The sequence below is a fragment of the Aegilops tauschii genome, chromosome 7, assembly GCF_002575655.3.
Source record: "Aegilops tauschii subsp. strangulata cultivar AL8/78 chromosome 7, Aet v6.0, whole genome shotgun sequence".
NCBI lineage: Eukaryota > Viridiplantae > Streptophyta > Magnoliopsida > Poales > Poaceae > Aegilops > Aegilops tauschii.
In genome coordinates, this window is record NC_053041.3 from 19,823,926 (window position 1) to 19,847,097 (window position 23,172).

At 49.0% G+C, this 23,172-nt stretch overlaps 1 protein-coding gene and 2 long non-coding RNA genes across 3 annotated transcripts; all 3 read right to left on the reverse strand.

The window, feature by feature from the left end:
• Positions 1-1,662: 1,662 nt before the first annotated feature.
• Positions 1,663-4,458, reverse strand: LOC109746794 (uncharacterized). Its single transcript, XR_012190420.1, has 2 exons — positions 4,114-4,458; positions 1,663-3,076 (listed from the first exon to the last, which is right to left on the reverse strand). It is a non-coding gene; the product is annotated as an uncharacterized lncRNA (long non-coding RNA).
• Positions 4,459-10,546: 6,088 nt separating this feature from the next.
• On the reverse strand, positions 10,547-11,396 carry LOC123494731 (uncharacterized). Its single transcript, XR_006666356.1, has 2 exons — positions 11,078-11,396; positions 10,547-10,992 (listed from the first exon to the last, which is right to left on the reverse strand). It is a non-coding gene; the product is annotated as an uncharacterized lncRNA (long non-coding RNA).
• Positions 11,397-20,467: 9,071 nt separating this feature from the next.
• LOC109746795 (uncharacterized) lies at positions 20,468-22,827 on the reverse strand. Its single transcript, XM_020305898.3, has 2 exons — positions 22,612-22,827; positions 20,468-21,813 (listed from the first exon to the last, which is right to left on the reverse strand). Exon 2 carries the CDS (start codon positions 21,762-21,764, stop codon positions 20,643-20,645), a length of 1,122 nt encoding a protein of 373 aa, XP_020161487.1. The 5' UTR covers positions 21,765-21,813; positions 22,612-22,827; the 3' UTR covers positions 20,468-20,642.
• Between the last annotated feature and the right edge of the window lie 345 nt (positions 22,828-23,172).

Consider the following 23,172-nt stretch of genomic DNA (forward strand, 5'->3'; position numbering starts at 1 on the left):
GGAACATCTTGCAGAAAAATCCCGTAAGAAATAAGATGATGGAGGCAGGAGTGAAGCAGATCGGCGAGGTAGCTGAAGAAGTGTTCAAGGCAGTCCATGGATGGCCAGAAGAATTGTGGGATAAGCTACAACTCCTCTGCCATATGCTGCTGTGGTGGACGCTTAATGAGGCCTTTGCTGCCCTGCTCTCACCCCGTCTCTTTTGAGCTCTTTTGTATGGGGATGCTCTAGCTATTGTATGATGTTAAACTGATTTCTTTCTGCTCTTGTGAACCTTGTAATGCTGGTACTGGGACCGGTTTGAGATCAGGCCTTAAATCTTTCCCTGGGGGGTTCCTGCTTGAGGGTCTGTGCTCTGTGGGAAGGTGAGGGATGGCTCTCCTTGCTCCTCGATAGCCTTGCCCGTACTTTGCTTTTCTTTTTAGCTGTAAGAAGACCTGGTGATTTCTTTTAATAGAAATCGGAGAGAGAGCTCTCTCCTTTAGCAAAAAAAAGCTGCTGGTGCAAGTAGCTGCATGCCTGTAGTTTCAGACTGCCAGACACCGTGGTAGAATTAACAGCTAGAATAAGTCCCATGGATGCATCTCTCGAATTCTGTTGTAACAAAAAGCTCTCAGTTCACTGCTGCTAATCAGTAGGAGTAACCTTCACTTGCTTGTCCTATCAAAAAAACAAAAAAACTTCACTTGCCTGCTTACTGATCTAGTGATAATCAGTTTGATATCAAGAAACAAGATGATAGTGTCATGTCGTTAGCTTTCAGTAAAGGCTAACAATGCCGGAACCTGGCTCATAGGCTCAGCGCTGGAATCAAAGAAATTAGAATTGGGATAGAGGATGCAATGCACATTCAAACCAAATGCTAGGCCCAAAATCATAACTGCAGACACCAAAAAATTAACACCAAAAATCAGCAAATTTTGAACTAGCGGTCATCTTCCAAAATAAATGAATAATACGAATTAACAGTTCTAGTAATGCTAAGATAATTACCCCATACATAACTTTTGCTCTTCTACACTCAAAAGCATCCTCGGAAAATTCTTGCAGCAGAAGTTGCTCTGCTCCAGATAACCAAACAGCACCCATATGCGTCAACACCTTCCGCAAACACAGACACCAGGAGAACATGCTGGGGAGTGGGGACAACTCACAGCCATTGCACATCAACCAATCAACCAATGCATGTTTCCCTCTGTACCACAATACTTGTAGCTGGGGGAAACTAGCACAAGTTCCCTCAACTACAAGTATTTCGGTACAGAAGTAGTAATCAGTATGTATTTACTCACTTTCAGTGAACATATGCTACCTCTTGTCCGTGCAACATATAAAAATGGACATACAAGAAATAAAGACAAAAGATTCTATGCAACTGTGTAATGCTCAGAAAACATCTAAAATTGTATACTTTATTATATGCAAATCTTTAATGCCTAGGGCCAACAATAAGAAACAATTCATTAACACCCGGGACTCTTTGGAGATTTGCCAAAATTCGAAGAAATCAGGATTCAGATGTTCGAAGGGAAAGCACATGAATGGAACACCCAAAATCAAACATTCAAAATCAGCAATGTGTAGCACACTGAAATTGACAGTTCCAGTAATCAGTTCAGGATTTGAAGCACAAAATTGGGCACAAGCAGCAACGCATAGAGCTGGCTCAAAGATAAACAGAGCATTAGTGCCTCACAACACTGCCATGAATTGTGAACCATCAGGCAATAAATTGAGTACAAAATATTTGCCATACTCCAATTATACCAGCAAGTAATGATAAGCATAATTACATAATTATCCCTATCGATGTTTCAGAACATTCTTACACACTCTTGCAGCGGAAGTTGCTCCAGCCAGCAGAATAGCCAATGCCTAAAACAAGGAATGCATTAACATCATCAACCATCACGGCACTGGGAGAACATGCTAGGGACAACCCACATAGGTTGCACTACATTGCTAGAGCTTATGAAAACAAAGCTGTTTCGGCTGGAGGCAGGCTTTCCCAACTCAAATGCAGCCCAGTGTTCAGAATCATGGGAATAATAGTACACGCAGTTGCTCCTCCCTCCCCACCTTTCTGGGTCCATGAAGGATAATGGCTGGCTTCTCTTGTCCGTGCTGATGAAGATCGCGCAATTCTCCAACTCCTCCACCTTCACCCACTTTGCATGTTCAGTCGATTGGTCGAGGCGGAAGACTTCGAAGGTATCCCCTCTTGCCGGAAACGACCCCCGACACCCGACCAAGAGAAGCATATCGCCACAGGCAACCAGGTATAGGTTGGCAAGATGACGCATGGAGATTTCCCCCCAACTGACTCCCATCATTCGCACGCGAATCCGAGGCGCCAAGTGCACAACAAAGAGCGTGCCACCAGAGTCCATGCCAAAGACCTGGCCTTTGAAGGTGACGATCTGCTTGACCGTTCCATCGCAAGGACAAGCTCTCAACCAAGAGTGACTACCAAGACGCCAAAAGTAACTGTGAGATCCATTGGTGACAAGGAGATGTGGGTTGGGTGACGCTAGAGGAGCCGTGAGGGCACCGTAGTAGACCTCGGTGAATTCGTCACCCGGAATCTGTGGTGGTGAAAAACTAACACCTGTAAACGCATCAACAACGAGACACGATCTGTTTCTGGAGAAGATGAGATGGCCATAAGAAGCACCCAGGAAGCAAAAGCTACCCAGAGGACTCTGGGGGTAATGAGAAAAGTTAACTAGGGGAATCTGACAACAAAGGCGTGAGTGTTGGCTGGCTGGATCAATGAATTGACATGAACGTTTATCACCAAAGGGGTGGTGACATGGAGAGCGGCCGGGGACATCAGGTTGCAGGAGCACAGGCGGGAAGATCGTCGAGGAGGCAGACTTTGATGGAAAAGAGAAGAAGGCCTCACGCCAAGAGCGGCAGGTGCAAGCGAAGGCAAGGAGGTCGGAGAAGGAGCCTGCCATAGCAATAACGGAATGAAGCAGGACATTTGGTAGATCTGCCCAACCTTGATGTTCAGACATGGCGGAGGCACAAACACAACAGGCCTTTCTTAGTTTTGCGGATCGCAGCTTCTGATCTGCGACAGGCTATGAATTCAATGAGAAACATTACAAGAATGAACTGGATGCTAATTAAAAAGGAAACAGAATGGGTGCTGATTAAGAAACAAGACAGTGCACATATGGTTGCTGAGATGCTGGTTGTAAGTACAGAAACAGGCTACATTTCAACATACGAAATTTCAGTTACTCGATCAATTGTCAAAAACATTGTTCAAAACTAAATTATCAACATATTGATGAGATTAGACTGCATGCACCACTGGCAGAGGCAGTAATAAACTGTTAGAACAGTTGCTTCTCGCTGTTAGCTAGCATAGCTACACAGTTGATTTTTTGCAAGAGAAGAGTGTGTGCTCTTATCTTACTCCGAGGTAAAACATGGTGTAGTGTATGGCCCAACATGTAATCCTGAAAACTTGCATACAAAAAACGACAACAATTTGTGTCCTGCTCTGGAAAAAAAAAATCATGCAAAGTTTGTTCTTTTTTTGTGGTTGACATCGACATATGTTTGGGTCAAATTTTGCAGGTTGGCATGCTATTACATAAAAAAAAAATCCTGGAACTTGTATAGCATACCACATTACATCCACGACTTGTAATTATTACATACTACCTCCGTTCGTAAATATAAGTCTTTGTAGAGATTCCACTATGAACCACATACGGGTTTTTTGAGTGTAGATTTACTCATTTTCATCCGTATGTGGTCCATAGTGGAATCTCTACAACTACTTATATTTAGGAGGAACGGAGGGAGTACATCTTTAACAAGTTTCAGATTTTGAAAACAGAAACATATATACTATGATCCTAGGAGCAAATGTATTGTTCGGGAGCTATTAATATCAACATAATACAGCAATCACTATGCACTGGCACTGACTATGCAAGCAGAGTTATAGTCAACACTGGTTACTAGTACATACTAGTTACTAGCAGCAATGGAGGCCGGAGCTTCTCCATGCAGTCTAGCCAACAGCGACTAGGAAGGAAGGAATCAAGCAGTAGCAGTATAGCGGTAGATCCTGAGGAGGGAGGGAGGACGAACCTGAGGTGCTGCTGCTGGCCCCCGATCGATCTCCGCCGCGCCGATCGTCCCTCTGTTTTCGCCGTCGATTCCTCGCCCCCAATCCCCTCGCCTCCAATCGATGGTCGCTGAGGCTCTGCCGGTCCGCCACCAACCAACGGACCGCCGCCAGCGCAGCCGCGTCTCCCAGTCCCAGATCCGCCGGCCCGTCGTGGAGCGAGGGAGACGGGCAGCAGGGGTTATCGGCCGGCCGCTGCTCTGGTTTCTGTTTCTTTCCTTTTATTATTTTCTGCTGGGAGAGACCGAAGAGATTGGCACTGCAGGCTCTTGTTGGCCCCACACCAACGTAAAGGGATAGGTGAAGGCGACCGTGCGCCCTCGTGTCGTGACTCGTGACGACACGCACCCACGGTGTCCACTGTCTTTTAGGCTGCAGGCGTCATCGGTCATCTCCATTGTGTCTTTTACTTCCCGTCACAAAGAAACCATATACGTTTTCTTTTTCGGGCCCTCTTCTACCAGAGTAAATAGCATAAAAATACTATTTTACAGGTTAGGATTTCAAAAAAAAAAACCGGTTCTTAATTTTTTACTGATAACTATCAACTCGGGGGGTCGGCAGTTTCAAAAAACCCCCCAAATGCCCGTTGCTTAAAAATTAAACCTGTTTATGACAGGTCGCGTCCGCACCTAAACATTCAGTTTATTTGACAGTGTGTTGACCGTTAACTGACATGTGAGGCCCACATGTCAGATTCGTCTTCCTCTTCTCTTTCCCTCTTCTTCCCTCCCCTTCCCAACCTCCCCATGGTTGTGGGAGGTGCTCGCCGGAGCTCATGGTGGTGGAGTTGGCGACGAGGAGGCATTCCAGAGGCCGGCCTCGACCTTGGTGGAGGGAGGTGCGCACTCCAGCAACGCGCAGGCCGTCTGCGGTGGCCGCATGCGAGGCAGGGAAGGCAGGGCAGCGGCCGGCACAGGCGAGGCAGGGCGTGGCCGCCGGCGCAGGCGAGGCAGGGCGTGGCTGCCGGCGCAGGCGAGGTAGGGCGTGGTGGTCGGCGCACACAGGCGAGGGGCGGCGTGGATCCGGCCGCTACGGGCACGGCTCGCCGGCTGCAGGCGGTGCACGGCGTCGGCCCGGAGGAGATGGCATCGTGGTTCCAAGCAGAGCGCTCGAGATCGAGCTCCTGCCATGGCGGGTGCGCCTCCTGTGGATCTGGGAACCTGATTGCTTTTTTTTTTCTGAAAACTTTCAGGGACCCGATTGCATTTTCAGAAAATTCCCAGGGATTCCAGACACTGACATGTGGGCCCTACATGTCAGTTAACAGTCAAACACACGGTCAGATAGGCGGAATGTTTAGGTCCGGCCTGACCTGTCATAAACAGGTTTAATTTTTAAGCAACGGACATTTGGTTTTTTTGAAACAGCCGACCCCGAGTTGGTAGTTATCAACGAAAAATTAAAAATCAGTAGTTTATTGGAACCCTAGCCTATAAAGTAGTTTATGCTATTTACTCCTACCATGTTCCAATCGTCCACGGTAGTCTATTTTACAGTTTTGCTAAAGCACATCTTGATGTGCCATAAGTATTGCTAGATCCTTATAAACCAGAAACACTTGCCTTCAGACGGCGGATCACGATCAATTGCCTTCTTGGTGTGACGCGTGCGCTTTGCGTGTCTCTTTTCTGCAACATCATGTGTGTGTTTTTTTAGGGAAACATCATATGTGTTGCAAAATTGCCTTCCGCAACAACACTCATGTGAAGATGTATAGATTGAAAGTTTCTCTTAAAAAACGACAACATATATGTTGCAAAAAAATAAGGCAAAAAAAATACTTCAAACATTTTATGCAACATCATCTGAGTTGTAAAATTTTCTTCCACAATAACACACATGTTGCAGAAATAGTGAAGAAAAAAGAACATCACCTATAATGCAAAAGATTTGTTGCAAAGGATTGTGCAACATCCTTGTTGCAGTGATGACGATGATATTTGACGCAGAAGAGCTCTAGATCTAACGGTTGTCAAGACGGTGGATTTTTTAAAAAGATCCGTCGGCGCATAGCATGGCCCTTACAAATTGTCCTAAAAAAGATAGATCCTTCGCGCCATTGGGTGGGCGGGCGGGTTCATTCCCGCTGCAGGGCCATGCGCCGTGAATCCCTCCCAACGTGGTCGGGGTTCTCGGCCCTCCCCCGCGGTTCCCCTCGGCATGCCTAATATCATGTATGTTGGACTCTCTGCGCCTCCACTATTGTAGCAACCATCAGTCTCTACACCGCCATGAACCAGCTGCCGATCCAGGAATGTGACGCCGACTAGTATCTCGACACCGTAGCATCATCCATGTTGCTGGCAACGCTGGTATCCTCGCCTTGTCTCAGCTCTGTTTCAAAGCAGCCCTCCTTAATGGTGTGTTTGATTGGGCTCCTAGGAGCAGCTTCTATGGCTTCTCTAGCCTAAAAAAGCTAGAGCCCAAACAAACAGCCAATTTCTGGCCCGGCTCCAGCAGTAGCTTTTTGAAAAAAAAAAAGACCGCTAGAAGTCGCAGCTAGGAAATCGAGCTTTTCCCGGAAGCTGGCTCCAATCCTTGCTTTTACTGTTTTACCCTCCCACTAAAGTTCATTATACGCACCAAATGCCACTGACTGGTTCGTTTCTATCCTTAGGGTTCCTCTCTACCGCTCCCCGCCGCCATCCGTCCCGTCTCCCGGTGACCAGCCACTCGCTCCATTGCCGGCCGGTGGATCTGATGGGGTGCACACCGAAACCTCCATTACCGGAGCGCAAGGCTGCTGCCAACCCGTCCCACCACTCTTTCCCCCTCCCTCATCCCCAGCCATGTTGACCGCAAGGACGCTGCCGCCCTGCCCACGGATCGGACGACGCGCAACCGAGCAGACAGACGTTGCAATACCTTCAGCTGGGGGCGCTCGTCTCCGTGCATGCCCACCTCGCCACACTGCTCTACGCGCTCATGTCTCTCTACGCCCACCTGCAGGCTCACCTGGTAGCTATCGTCTCTGTGCGGGTTATGTGTGGCGCGCACGTACGAGCCATGTGTGTGGCCATTGCTGCGTATGAATGTGTTGTTTCCGTCTGTGTGCTGTGCTGGCTGGTCGTTCGCCCACTGTCGAGTCTGCCAGCGTACGCGGCGACAGGTGTGGTGGTGTGCGCGTGCGACAGCGCGTACGTGCGTTGCTATGTGTGCGTGCGTGCTGGATGGACGATGCGTACGTGTGTCATGCATGTGTGCTGGATGGATGATGCATGTGTTTGCTGGATGGAATGAAAGCGTGTGCTGAATGTATGGAACCTCATACTACAAATTATTTATGACGTTTGTTTATAAATTCTTGTAAATTGAATATAAAGATTCCTAAAGGATCTGTATGGTTATAGATTATACTATATATCCGAGTGTCTGTACATCAAACAAGTGTAATCTTTACTCTTTATTACCTAATAATAAAGCATGGATCGAGTCTGTCGAGTTCACCGTCGCGTCCTTTTTAGACAAAGCCCCTTGAAGTTTTAAACAATTAACCCGCGCTACAAATGTAAGTTAGTAGGTAAAAGACGTTTCGCTCGACCCGAACGAGTTAGTAGCAGGCGGCAGCAGTTGCAGGCGGGGTTGGCAGCAGACTGCAGAGCAGGAGGCAGAGATGGTGTGCGGAGGAACTTTAGGGGCGGCGGCTTGCGGTGGTCGGACCACGAGAGGAGCAGAGGTAGGCGGCGCCTCTACGAGGGAAGATGACGACGCGCTGGACGGCGGGCGGGAGGAGCAAGCAGACAGAGAGAAAGGGAAGAAGAGGCGGGGGGGGGGGGGTCCAATCGTCCGGACAGGCCGACGGCGAGGGACACCGGCAAGAGCGACGGACGGGCACTCGGGGGATCGAGCCCCTACCTCGGCTGCGCGAAGGAGATCGGGACGAGGGAGAAGCGGGGTGAGGGCCTGTATGCATAGGTCGTCCTCCTCCCGACGGCCTACGAGGTAGCAGGCGGTAGGGCGGAGGAGCACGAGGCCGACGGAGAGGTGCCAGACGAACAGGGCGAGGCGGCACTTGGTGGTCAGGTCGGTGGATCCGGCTGCTACGGCGTGGATCCAGTGGTGAGCGTCAACAATTAATGGGAGAGGAGGCCTGCCAATCTCCACCGGAAGAGAAGGAGGTCGACACCACAAGGCGCGGTCGAGGCCAGTCCGGGAGATGCTCCCGCTGACGCGGGTATGCAGGGTCGCAACGGCAGGCGGCAGTGCGCAGGTTCCGGCGACTTAACGCGTTCTGAGTGTTAGAGATATATTTGGGTTACATATGTTTGATATATACGCAGGTTCCGTCTCCTACCCTATCTCTAGAAGAGGTGTCTTGCCCTTCAAGCCTTGTACTCAATATATACTCGCTCTCGAGGCTCAATAATACATCCATCATATTCCGTAACAATCCCTCTCTCTCCCTTCTAACATGGTGTCAGTCTAACCGATCCAACCCTAGTCGTCGCCCGCTGCTTCCGCTTCGCGCCGCCCCTGGGAAGGTCGGCCTCCATGACCGTCCCCGGGGACCGCGCCGCCTGTACCTAGGGTTCGTCAGCCCTAGAGAGTTTTTTTCCCGAGCCCTTGCTCCGGATTTTTCTCTCTACCGCTGGTTATCTTGATCGGCGTTTTCTTTTTGATTTTCCAATCTATGCTTAACCGGTTTGCGTCGCCCGCCACCGCCGTCGACCCCCGCGCCTCTACTCCGACATCGTCGTTGACTACACCGGATGCTTCGTCATCAACCGCGCGGCAAGGCTGGACGCGCCGCCCAAGAGACGCCTTCGTGCGTCGCTGCTGGCCGCTCGTCCGCGCGGTCTCCATCACCGGTCCATCTTCGTCGTCATCGCCCGGGACATCACCGACAACGTCGCCGTTGACTTCGATCTGCGCATCGTCCCCGCCATGGCACATACAGCGTCATCGTCAGTCTGATCAACCGATCACACGCCTGTCTTCGCCAAGCACATCCCCGAGCACGCGCCTACCGCAGATCGAGCCACAGGTTGCTGTCGCGTCGTCCCTTCGGACCGCTGCGTCGCCGCCCGAGGTCTTCCCGTCGGCTGCCACGACCCACGCGCCGCTCCCGCCGACGCCCCTTCAGGCTGTCGCGTCGCGGCCCGCGGTCCATGCTGTCGCCCCGAGACCCTCCCGCCGGCTACCCCTGTAGCCCGCCGCCGCCTCTATGTCGCCCCTTAGGGCTATCGCGCCGCGGCACGCGGTCCACGCTGTCGCCCCGAGACCCTCCCGCCGGCTATCCCTGTAGCCCGCCGCCGCCTCTGCATCGCCCCTTAGGGCTATCGCGCCGCGGCACGTGGTCCACGCCATCTCCTGTCGGGCCATCGCCCCCGGCTAGTGGTTATCCACGCGGCTGCCTCAACCTGCGAGCCGCTGCTACACCGCCTCTTTGGGCTGCAGCGCTGCTGCATGCGGTCACCGCCGCCACCGGAGGCCGTCCCCGCGGTTACACCGACCTGCGAGCCGCCGCTACACCGCCTCTTTGGGCTGTAGCGTTGCGGAACGCGGTCCCCGCCGTCGCCTCGAGGTCTTCCCGCCATCGCCTCGACCTGCTAGCCGTCGCTGCGTCGCCCCTTCGGGCCGTAGCATCGCGGCCTGCGGTTCACTCCGCCGTCCGCGCGCGTTGACTTCCCGTGGTATGCGCCGCACCGCCTCCCTTGGCGCGGGAACGTCACCGTCTGCGCCGGTCTTCCTCACGCTGTTGGGTTCCTCGCCTACTTCGAGCACCGCCGCCGCGCAGATAACCTAGCCGCCGCCGCCATCAGGCCACCGCCGCTCTTCTTTGGCCGTCACCGCCCGTCCACCCCTTTCATCTTCGTCCAAGTACCAGCCCAGCGTCGCCGTCATCTACCCCGACCACTTTGTCTACTCCGACAACCGCGGGCAACATCGACTCCGCGTCGATGGACGCCGCAACCATCGTCGAGTCCTTCTCTGCTGGCCTCTCCGACTCCTCGACATGGCGTATAGCTCGTGCAGGTCCCTCGTCTACACATGCCCGTTGCTGTCAACACCGATGCATGCCTTCCTCCACGACGTGTCCCCGGGCCTGGCAAGCCTGGTCGACGCTTCGTCAACTTCGTGTTCGTCCGTCTACGCATGCCCGGTGCTGGCAACACCGATGTGTGCCTTCATCTACTACGTGTCCCCCGGGTTTGGCAAGCCCGACGCGACACCTCGTCAACATCATCCTCTACCCGGGGCACCTTACTTCGACACCACTGCGCGTCTGCGCCCATGACTAACTCGGCGCCTTCTTGCACCCGCGGCTCCACAGTGACTCCCTCGACACTGGCTACCCCGACTCGACATCGACCACGGCGTTCTTCGCACGGCTACCTCGACCACGGCTACACCACCCTATGCTCTCGGCTACATTGACATCGGCACAAAGGGTTATCATCCACTTGAGCAACTCGTCGTCTTCCTCTATAGTCAACGCGTCCGCGACGCGACACCGTTCACGACGCTCCCGCTAGGACTGCGGGGGATGTCAGTCCGTCGGCTGCTATTCTCTCCAGTCTGACCGTCCACGTCGCTCCTGTTGTTCGCAACGCAACCACTACGACTACGGGGGGATGTTAGAAATATATTTGGGTTACATATGTTTGATAGTCTAGGATTTGTAATTCATCTCCTACCCTATCTCTAGAAGAGGCGTCTTGTCCTCCAAGCCTTATACTCGATATATATTCGTCCTCGAGGTTCAATAATACATCCATCATATTCCGCAACAATCCCTCTCTCTCCCTTCTAACGCTGAGCTCCCATGTGGGCGTCGCAAGAGAGGGTGAAGGAGAGAGAGGAGGCCGGTGGTAGGATGGGGGAGGCTCTGCTGCTTCCTGTTCGAGAGAGAAGAGAGGGTGAGGAGAGAGAGGAGACCGGTGATAGGATGGGAGGGTAAAGCACGGGAAGGAGCTGGCTCACCGGCGGCGGCGGTATCCTGTTGCTGCTGCAGATCGCCGGCGGGGGTGTCTGGTTCAAGTTGCGGGAGAGGGGCGCGTGGGAGGCTGCCTGCTTTGTGGACGAGGCGCTCACGCGCGGTGGGGATCTGGCAAGGGGGCGCTGCAAGTCTCTGGAAGGAGTGTTTTACACATGGGGAATTGATCTAATCCAGCGTAAACGCGTCTAGCCAACTTGCGGGAGCTCTACACACGCGTCCACTGGGTCCCACGCACCGCACCGCACCGCACCTCATCTCTCCCGGTCCGGTCGTTTCTTTCCACCGATCCCATCCACATCCACATGTTTCTCCATAGCACCCGTGCCCACACCAAGTGACACAAAAGTTTTTCTTTTAAAAAAAACAAGGAAATGGCCCGAAGGACCCGGAAGCTGCGTTAGATGGAGAGATAGTTTTTTTTTCAACACAGTACACACAAGTGCTCATATACACGTGCATACACTCATCCCTATGAAGGCACACACGCACACCCTACCCCTATGAGCACCTTCGAAAGACTGAGTCGACATATCATCTTGAAATTTACAAAGTCACCGTAGGCACCTCGTCATCGACGGAAACGTCTCCTCCCACTGAATGCGCATTGCCGGATATCCCGAAATAAATTCAGAAATAAATACGAGCATCAGAATTTGAACCCTGATGGGTTGAGAATACCACAGTCCCTCTGACTATCCAACCACAGGTTGGTTCACGGATGAAGAGATAGTCGGACATCCTATTTCACCTTTAAACACCCGAAATTGTCCGTGTCCAATAAAAAAAGACCGACGTGTCTCAAAGCGAGACCAGATTTGGGGGCAATACGAGGGTGACCCGACACGCCAAGGCACCTTAGTCCACGTCGTAGCCATCTCAGACTGTCCCATCGAGGCAACGGCACGAGCGGAGGAGACGGTGCCTCGCAGCGGCAACGACGTGGGCGGAGGAGGCGGATGGAGCTCGAGCCCATCGGGGGTGGAGCTCGTGCTCGTCGGGGCTACCGTGTTGCGCCAGGGCCGAAGCCCTCGCGCACTAGAGCTCTCACCTGCCCGGGCCAGAGCTCTTGCGCACTGGGGACGGAGTGCGAGCGCGCCGGGGCATGCCGCGGCCGAGGCGAACCACGAGCCGAAGCTCGCCGCCGCCGTGCCCACTGGGGCCTGGCCTGTTGTGCTAGCTTGTGCGTTGGACGTATCTGTGGGCCCCGCGGGCATGCTAGGATGTCGCCGCAGCCGCGGGAGCATCGCCGGCGTGCAGCCATAGCGCCGCTGCAGGCCGTGCTGGCCATGCGCGCAGCCCAGTGAGCCGCATGTGGCGTGCATGCGTGCACGCAACCGAGCTGGCCGATGTTGCCGGCCATGCTGGATGGGCGCAGCCGCCGCGTGCTGGCCGGACTGGGCGCCACCGTCACGTGAGTGGCCGCTGCCGAGCTAGTCTGTTTCATGATGCAGGCGTGCTCTGGAGGTCCCATCCACAACGTGTTTGTCAAAATGTCTGAGAAAGTGAGGGGTCAAAGTAGGAAGATTGTGATCATGGTCATTGGAGATTGTGTGTTTTTTTCCTCCTGTTGCAACGCACGGGCCCTTTTGCTAGTTTAAGCTAAAACCCATGAAACATACCATCTACAGTAAAAGTAGCTCTTAATCAGGTCATTTCCTATTAAAGCGGCATAATTAGCACTAATTAGTACTTAAACCCATTCTACAGAACAACAGAGGACATTCAGGTCATTTCAACATGTTTTAGCATCTGCGCAGCTGCTACAGGAAAAATACCAAAAGGCTGCACCTCAGCTTCAACCTTTCAGCTACAGCTCCTTCTAGCCGGAGCTGTTGCAGCTGTAGCCGAAGAAGTTGCAGTCCAAACAAACACGCCCTAAGTATTGTTGTTGTTGCCAATGTGCTCCTCCTATCTCCCCTCTTCTTGTCGTTCTTTTCACTTAACAAATGTTTTAGTACCACCAGACATAGCACGAATTTGATTTTTATTCGCCAATTAATTACTGATAATTCTACATCGAATTTGATCCGGTTGCCTTTTCTGTGAAAGATATGGCAACGCGGACCCCCCTTTATGATGTCCATTAGCCATTATCCCCTCTACCTGTACATTGGATACAGTCTCCCGGGGTTGTCCATCGGCATTGATGGCCTCTGCATTGCCGTTTAGGTCACCCGACAGTGCCAATCTTTGTCGTTTGGCTCAAAATTTCCTTCCATAATGTAATAAAATTTCTACCCCTTTAGCACTTGTGAGGGGGTGTCAACTAGGGAAGCAATCATGTATACATTTTTTTTCTATTCAAGCACATTTACTACTTTCATGTTCAGCTTATTCAATGTGATCTTTGGACTTTTTCAGTCCCTAGTTGTTCCGGTTACAAGTATTACTGAAAAATAATGGATGATCTTTCTCATTTTTCTTGGACATTTCCTTTGTGTGTCAAATTTGATGGTTCTATTGTGCTTCAATGATTTTATAAGCTTATAGTCACCCAGTTTCGTGTGTTCATCCAGTGTATGCGATGCGATAATGGCGGTGAATTTCTCAACACCTCCCTTCCTTCCTTCTTTGGAGAACATGGCATATTTTTGGATGGTGTTGAGAAACTCGCTGCCGTTATGGCAATGCATACACTGTATGAACACACGGAATTAGGTGAGTATAGACCGATGAAATTGTTGAAGCATGTTAGAAACTTCAGACTTGACATGCAAAGTAAAAGGTATCCAGTATTATTAAGTATACTCAAGCGGAATAACGAGGGATTGACGAGGTCCAACGATCGCAATGAATAAGCTAATCAGAAAAATAGTAAATGTGATTTGAGTCAGAAAAAAGCAGGCGGGACTGTTTTCCCTAATTGAGCCTCACAAGTGCTAGAGGGGGTAGGGATTTTGTTACATTCTGGAAAGAAATTTGACCTAAACGAGAAAGGTAGGCGGTGCCAGGGTGCCCTGGACGGCGATGCTAGAGGTCATCAGTGCAGATGGAAAACACCAAGGGACTGGAGCTGATGTACTGGTACATCGGGCGTCGGCTATTGGACCTCATGAGGGGGATCCCCGTCGCCATATCCTTCACAGAAAAACCAATTGGATCAAATTCGATGTAGATAGAATTACGAGTAGTTAATTGGCGAATGCAAGTTAAATTTTGGACAATGTTTTGCGAGACTAAAACATTTCTTAAGTGAAAAGAATGAGAGGGAGAGGGCGATGATAGGGAGGCGCAATCTGTTGCCAACAACAATACATAAAGGGTGCTGCTTTGAAATTGAACGTGACGAGGCAAAGATACTTGCATTGCCAACCAAATGTGAAGATGCCCCGGTGTCGAGGTACCAGATGTCGATGCCGGGTTGCTAGATTGACATCTAGTTCATGTCGGTGTAGAGGTCGTAAGGATCCCAGGACGACTACTACGGTGCTGGAGGCGCAGAGGGTCCAGCGTACATGACGGGGTAGGTGTGTTGTGGAGTACAGCTGGTTGAGGGCCTAGAATCCTGGCCGCATAATCCACAATACATGACCCTGCGCCGAGAATGCACCACCCCCGGCAGCGTGAAATAGCCTATCCAAGGGGTCTAGCAAGCCTTGGACGTAAGGGGAGGTTGGCCATGCCCATCGATGTTGCCGCGTCTGTGGCCACCATGGTTTTGGTTACCGAGCGAGGTATTCGGATACCGAGCGGTATCCGCGTTTCCCTTTACCCCACGAGAAATCTATGTACCAAGCAAAAAATTGAAACATTTTGAAAATTTTGAATTTGAATGTAAAGTGTATGGTTAAATAGAGCTGAAACTCTTACAGATCACATAGGTAGCGGTGTTGTACTGGTAAGCGCCGGCTTTCCCATCGATTCTTCTGACGCGAGTTTGAGTAACGCCCTCCCCCTTTTTATTGCACCCTTTTTCAGTGTAAAAAGGGAGATGAGCAAAAAAATATGGCCTAGGCAGGATTCGAACCCTCCAACTCAAGGCAAAGAGTGGGATAGGGATAGATACGACCTAAAGTATCGTACAGTGATCGGCCGCATAAAGTATTGTATGTAGAGTAGTTTCGTCTGAGTAATGTAATGCCGTGAGAGTAATTTGTTTAGATTTTGCCGGTTTGCGGCTCTTGGGTAACAAACTCCTCTTCTTAATTAGTGAAAATGGCAAATCTTTTGCCTGTTTAAAAAAATGAGGGGCTCGTGCGACCTTGAGTCTATGGAATGTGATAACTCACATTTCCCACCTAGTTTTCCATTATTTCACTGTTTGGCTAACTAGCATTTTATTTCTTTCGTTGCTACTTTCCATAGTTAATTATGAAATAAGTTTGGTTGGAGACAATTCAGTAACTACAAGCTGAGCCGTAGTTCCGTGTGAATACATAAATATTATTTTTGGTCATTATTGTACGGTGGCGGTCTACTACCAAGCCATATCAGTTGTGAGACAGTGTTGTCATGCCTTGCCAGCGCTATGGCGAAGCAAAAGGAAATTTCAATTTTCAACGAGAATTTCTCTAGATCAATAATAAAATGTGTTTTGATGGCTTGCTTTCTACGGCATCACCACTTACTCATTGAATTATATATTTCTTGTTTTGGCACTTACAAACTTCGTATACGTTTGCAAAAGGACCGAAATACAAGATACATACAGCTACAGTAGTAGCGATTGTCGTGCTTACGAGTACTGCACCACTCGCGGTCATTGTAGCATGCTATTATATTTCGAAGAGGAGGAGGAGACGAGCAGCAAAAACATTAGAACGAAGTAAATCCTCTTATCTATTTTGAATTATTAAACTGTAGCACTGCAGGTACGCAATGAATCACCATACGGGTAGGGAAGAGAATAGTGATTTTAACGGATGCCATTTGTGGATTCTTTTTATATAACCTAATTCTGCTAAAAGAGGTTGTATGAGCACATGACAAGGTTGAAAAAGGAAGATCCTTAGCAATTTTCAGCTAGATCATACATATTCCCTGGTACCCTCTATAAAGTATTATAAGAGCGTTTAGATCACTAAAGTAGTGATCTAAATGCTCTTATCAGTGGCGGAGCTATGTGTAGTGCTGAGAGGGCCGATGCCCCCCCTCCCCCCAATATATACATAGAACTAAATTGCAGCAGACCACTTGTAATGCCATGAAAGTAATTTGTTTAGGCTTTACCTCTTTGCGGCTCTTGGGTAACAAACTCCTCTTCTTAATTAGTGAAAATGGAAAATATTTGCCTTGTTTAAAAAAAAAGGGGCTCGTGCGACCTTGAGTCTATGGAATGTGGTAACTCACATTTCCCACCTAGTTTTCCATTATTTCACTGTTTGGCTAACTAGCATTTTATTTCTTCTGTTGCTATTTTCCATAGTTAATTATGAAATAAGTTTGGCTGGAGACAATTCAGTAACTACAAGCTGAGCTGTAGTTACGTGCAAATACATAAATGTTATTTTTCATTATTATTGTATTGTGGTGGTCTACTACCAAGCCATATCGGTTGTGAGTCAGTGTTGTCATGCCTTGCTAGGGCTATGGCGAAGAAAAAGGAAATTTCAATTTTCAACATGAATTTCCCGAGATCAATAATAAAATGTGTTTTGATGGCTTTTTCTACGGCATCACCACTTACGCATTGAGGTATATTTTCTTGTTTTGGCACTTACAAACTTTGTATATGTTTGCAGAAGGACCGAAACACAAAATACATACAGCTACAGTAGTAGCGATTGCCGTGCTTACGAGTACTGCACCACTCGCTGCCATTGTAGCATGGTATTATATTTGGAAGAGGAGGAGGAGACGAGCAGCAAAAACATTAGAACGAAGTAAATCCTCTTATCCATTTTGAATTATTAAACTGTAGCACTGCAAGTACGCAATGAATTACCTTATGGGTAGGGAAGAGAATAGTGGTTTTAACGGATGCCATTTGTGGATTCTTTTTATATAACCTAATAATTCTGCTAAAAGAGGTAGTATCAGCATGTATCGAGAAGGTTGAAAAGGGAAGATCCTTAGCAATTTTCAGCTAGATCCTACATATTCCCTGGTACACCCTCTATAAAGTATTATAAGAGCGTTGAGATCACTAAAGTAGTGATCTAAATGCTCTTATCAGTGGCGGAGTTATGTGTAGTGCTGAGGGGGCCGCTGCCCCCCCCCCCCCCCCGACCCCACCCCCAAAGCTGCATATGTTCTTGTTGGCCCGCCCCTTCGTTTCTGCTCTAGCTCCGCCAATGTTCTTATAATACTTACGGAGGGAGTAGCTTCTATTGTTACCCTTATTGTTTTCTCTTATAATACTTATTCGCAGTATCGAGCCTCTCCCCTTGATCTATCAACACTAAAAGCTGCTACAGATGATTTTGCTGAACACAAAAGGCTTGGCGAGGGAGGTTTTGGTGTAGTTTACAAGGTTTAGGTCCCACAATATGATTTTTTCAATTGATTGATATCCGTTTGTTAGATCAGTTGTGCTTCTTTATAAGATATTGGTATTTAGTTAGTTCTCATACCAAAAGCGTTCTAGAAAAATACTATTTCCAAAAAAGCCTTGAATTATCCTTTTTCACCAGTGTGCAGGGTGACCTACCTGAAGGTCAAGAAATAGTGGTAAAGAGGCTCTCACAGACTTCTAAAGAAGGAATAGAAGAGCTGAAAACTGAGTTAATTTTGGTTGCTAAGCTGCACCACAAGAATCTTCTCAGGCTTATTGGTGTTTGCTTGGAGGAACATGAGAAAATACTTGTGTATGAGTACATGCCAAATGGAAGTCTTGATACCATTCTATCTGGTAATTTTCTCATTGCATTCTGTTTTCATAAAGGAAAGCATCCACTACTAGGATAGTGCCTAATGCTATCAATCTAAGCTACAACACTATGGTAATTGATGTTTCTTGTTTGAGTGATGGATGGCGAGAAATCCAAGCAGCTAGACTGGGGGAGGAGGTCCAAGATTATAAATGGAGTTATTCGGGGCTTACAATATCTTCATGAAGATTCACAACTGAAGATAGTTCACCGGGACCTCAAAGAAAGCTATATCCTTCTAGACTCTTATTACAATCCCAAGATCTCAGACTTCAGCTTAGCAAAGATATTTGAAGGCGATCGATCACAAATTGTCACTCATCGCATTGCTGGAACATAGTACATATAGTCTGTGATAGCATAGTAATCTGTCAATTATACTTTTGAACCGGTAATAAAGGTCTGTCGCACTAAAAAGCTACCCTCTTGTTTCAGTGGGTACATGTCGCCCGAATACGCAATGCGTGGTCAGTATTCCATCTTTAGCCTCGGATGATTTTGCGATAGTATTCCATCAAGTCGGATGTATTCAGCCTCGGTGTTTTAATTTTGGAGATCCTCACTGGAAGAAGAAGTTATCGACCCTACGACTTGGAGCAAGACGCTGATCTCATAAACCTTGTGAGTATATAGACTGTTCTTGACAACCAACCTCTCACTATTATATGAGTAGTAGTTTCTTAGAAAAGGAAACTTCTCTTCCGAAATTCTGAAGAATTTAGTACCAACGTCAATGGCCGGCCTCTTCTTCGGGATGTGGGCGGGGATGCGGGCGACGGCGGAGGCCGGTGCGGTGGTGTGGGCGGGGGCTGCGGGTGGTGCGGTGGTGCGGCGGTGGATTCGAGCTGTGGGCACGACGATGGCCACGACAAAAAATCGCCTAATTCGTGGCATGCGGCGGCGGTCCAAACAAGGCGGAACCAGCGGCTGGGGTGCTTGGGGGACGGATCTGACGCGGGCGACGGCGGAGGGCGGCGGCAGTGCGGCGGGCGGCAGGAGGAAGAAGAGGGGTGGGGGGAAGGAAATGAAACGGCAGTTAGGGTTCCTCAAGAGGCTTGACATCATGCTCGACGTGTCGATGTCAATGGAGTATCAGCACCATTCCGAGGTGATTTTGCATTGTGATTTGAAACCGAGCAACGTGTTGTTTGACGAGGACATGACTGCTCATGTGGCAGACTTTGGCATCGAAGGTTGCTCCTAGGTGATGACAACTCTGATTTGTGTGAGCATGCCTGGAACAGTTAGCTACATGGCACCAGGTACTTGGCTAGCAGATATTAAATCATTGCTTAATTACGGTTAACAATACATACTCTAATATTTGTTTCTCTGCTTCTTGTTCTGTGTGCAGAGATTTTGCATTGTGATTTGAAACCGAGCAACGTGTTGTTTGACGAGGACATGACTGCTCATGTGGCAGACTTTGGCATCGAAGGTTGCTCCTAGGTGATGACAACTCTGATTTGTGCGAGCATGCCTGGAACAGTTAGCTACATGGCACCAGGTACTTGGCTAGCAGATATTAAATCATTGCTTAATTACAGTTAACAATACATACTCTAATATTTGTTTCTCTGCTTCTTGTTCTGTGTGCAGAGTATGGCGCTCTTGGAAAAGCATCACGGAAGACTGATGTTTTCAGCTACGGGATCATGCTTCTTGAAATCTTCACAGGAAGGAGACCTAGCTTGCGTGCGTTGCGAATGGCCAGCTATTACAGGGTTCTTCCAGATGCAACTTGGCTGATGAATTTCTGGTGCCTGTATCCGAGATAGGTTTGCTCTCCTGCAGCGACTCACCTGAGCAGAGAGTGACGATGAGCGATGTGGTTGTGAGGTTGAAGAAGATCAAAGCAGAGTACACCAAACGGACGGCAATGACAGCACGTGGTGAAGCACAGTGATTGATCTCCCTTGCTCCTCTCCCTCTCTCCATCAGAGCTGGGCCAATGTCAATTCGAGAAGCGACAACCAGTTATTTAGATTGTAGAATAAATCCCATGCATGTTTGCTGTATGTCACAGGCTCTCACTTTCCTTTACTAAACAATCAGTATGTATTTACTTACTTCCAGTGACCTTATGCTACCTTTCAATAAGTTGGAAGTGAAGCCTTTTGTCTGTAAACATATAAAAGTGAAAATACAAGAAATAAAAAAAAAGATTCTATGCAACTGTGTAATGCACAGGAAACATGTAAAATTATACTATATTTTATATGCAAATCTGCAATGCTTAGGACCTACAGTAAGAAACAATTTATTATCAAATGGGACTCTTTGGAGATAAGACATTCAGAATTGGCGAAATTTGAAGAAATCAGGATTGGCATGTTCGAAAGGAAAGCGCATGAATGGAGCACTAAAAATATACCTTGCATGACACCTGAAATCAACATTCAAAATCAGCAATGTGTAGGACACTGAAATCAACAGTTCCAATAATCAGTTTAGGATTTGAAGCACAAAACTGGGCACATGCAACAAAGCATAGAGCTGGCTGGCTCAAAGATAAAGGTAGTGCCTCACAGCACTGCCATGAATTGTGAACCACCAGGCAAGAAATTGAGTACAAAATATTGCCATACTCCAATTATAACAGCAGAGTAGTGCCAACATAGTACATAGTCATTCTTATCGATGTTTCAGAACATTCTTACACACTCTTACAGCGGAAGTTGCTCCAGTCAGCAGTAATAGCCGAAGCCTAAAACAAGGAATGCGTTAACATCATCAACCATCACGGGGACTGGGAGAACATGCTAGGGACAACCCACATAGGTTGCACTAAATTGCCAGAGCTTATGAAAACAAAGCTGTTTCGGCTGGAGGCAGGCTTCCCCAGCTCAAATGCAGCCCAGTGTTCGGAATCATGGGAATAGTAGTACACGCAGTTGCTCCTCCCTCCCCACCTTTCCGGGTTCCTGAAAGATAATGGCTGGCTTCTCTTGTCGGTGCTGATGAAGATCGCCCAATTCTCCAACTCCTCCACCTTCACCCACATTGCATGTTCAGTCGACTGGTCGAGGCGGAAGACTTCGAAGGTATCCCCTCTTGCCGGAAACGACCCCTGACACCCGACCAAGAGAAGCATATCACCACACGCCACCAGATATAGGTTGGCAAGATGACGCGTGGAGATTTCCTCCCAACTGACTCCCATCATCCGTACGCGAATCAAAGGTGCCAAGTGCACAACAAAGAGCATGCCACCAGAGTCCAAGCCGAAGACCTGGCCTTTGAAGGTCACAATCTGCTGGACAGTTCCATCACAAGGACAAGCTCTCAACCAAGAGCGACTGCCAACACGCCAAAAGTAACTGTGGGATTCATTGGTGGCAATGAGATATGGGTTGGGTGACTCTACAGGAGCCGTGAGGGCACCGTAGTAGACCTCGGTGGATTCGTCGCCCGGTATCTGTGGTGGTGAAAAACTAACACCTGTAAACACATCAACAATGAGACATGATCTGTTCCTGGAGAAGATGAGATGGCCATAAGAAGCACCCAGGAAGCAAAAACTACCCAGAGAATTTTGGGGGTGATTATTTGCTCGAGAAAGATTAACTAGGGGAATATGGTAGCCAATACGCGAGTGTTTGCTGGCTGGATCAATGACATGACATGTACGCTTATCGCCAAGGGGGCGATGACATGGAGAGTGCACGGAGGCATCAGGTTGCAGGAGCACAGGCGGGAAGATCATCGAGAAGGCAGACTTCGATGGATACGAGAAGAAGGCAGCACGCCAAGAGCAGCAGGTGTGAGCGAAGGCAAAGAGGTCGGTGAAGGAGCTTGCCAGAGCAATGATGGAATGAAGCAGCACATCTGGCAGGTCTGCCCAGCCTTGATCTCTAGACATGGCAGAGACACAAACACAAAGGCCCTTGGTTTTGCAGGTTGCGGCTTCTCTGCAACAAATTATGAATCCAAAGACAAACATTAGATAAATGTGATTGAGGTGCTAAGAACATGAGATAGATTGAATGGTGACTAGGAAACATGACAATGCACATATTGTTCCTGAGGTGCTGGTTTTAAGCATAGAAACATGTGACATTATATAACATACAGAAAAATTAAGGCACAGTGGATTTTTGGCCTGAAGAGAGTGCGCTCTTGTCTTGCTATGATGCACCCTGAAGTTCTTGCAAAAAAAAAAGTTAATTAAAAGATCATCTGTGCAGTGTATGGTTCAATGTGTAATCCTGAAAAGTTGCATACAGAACAGAGCAATTTGTGACCTGCACAAATCGACACACGTTTTATAGCATACTGCATTACGTGCATGACCTCTTACATACTCCCTGCGTCCCAAATTACCGGTGTTCAAAACTGAATGAGCAGAAAGAAAATGTTTTACTGCTATTAATACCGACGTAATACAGCAGCATACTACATTCATCCATGACCTCTTACATATAAAGTTTAACTTGCAGGTGTTCAAAACTGAAAGCAGAAAAGAAATATTTTACCGCTGTCAGAGTCATTGTCACACTCACACTAGTGGGTAAAAAGAGGTAGCTTTTGAGTGATGCGTTAGTGTTACCAATATTACTGGTAGGCCGATGGAGGCTGGAGCATAATTAGGCTACGAGGTAGTATCACTTATCAGGTAGCAGTAGTATAGTGCAGATCCTGAACGAGCCACAAGGAAACAAATGCTGGTAAACTAGTGTAGCGGCAGATCCTGAGGAGGGAGGACGAACCTGAGCTGCTGCTGGCCCCCGATCTCCGACGCACCGGCACCGGCGCCTAGGGTAGGTCCGCCGGCGGGTCCCAGTCCGGCCCCCAATCCCGCCGCCTCCAATCGCCCGCAGCTGAGGCCTCTGCCGGCCCGCCACCGGCCGCGGCTCCCCGATCCGCGCGCCCACAGCAAGCCAGCCGGAGACGCCGCCGTGGATCGAGCGAGGGAGCGAAGCAGGGGTTATCTATCGGCCGGCGCTGCTCTGGTTTCTGTACCTCCGGCTGGACCCGAAGGCGACCGTGCCCAGCAAAGGCCGTCGCTTTCCTATCCGACCGTGCGCCCGCGTGCCCAGCGACGACACGTACGCATGGACCACAGCCTTTTGGCTGCACACATGTCATGCTTTCCTTTTTTATTTCTCAATTCTCAATCAACGTAAGCAAACCATATCCTTCCAGTCCTTTTTCTTTTCAAAAAAGAATCAGTTCTATTACCAAATTTCACAGCAAGTACAAATCACCTCAACATAATAAAAACTACATCAAGATACCGAGATACCGAACGATCACTACCACCGCCATAA

Coding starts and splice junctions, on each gene's coding strand:
- LOC109746795 (XM_020305898.3), bottom strand. CDS start 21,764: ATGTCTAGAGATCAAGGCTGGGCAGACCTGCCAGATGTGCTGCTTCAT.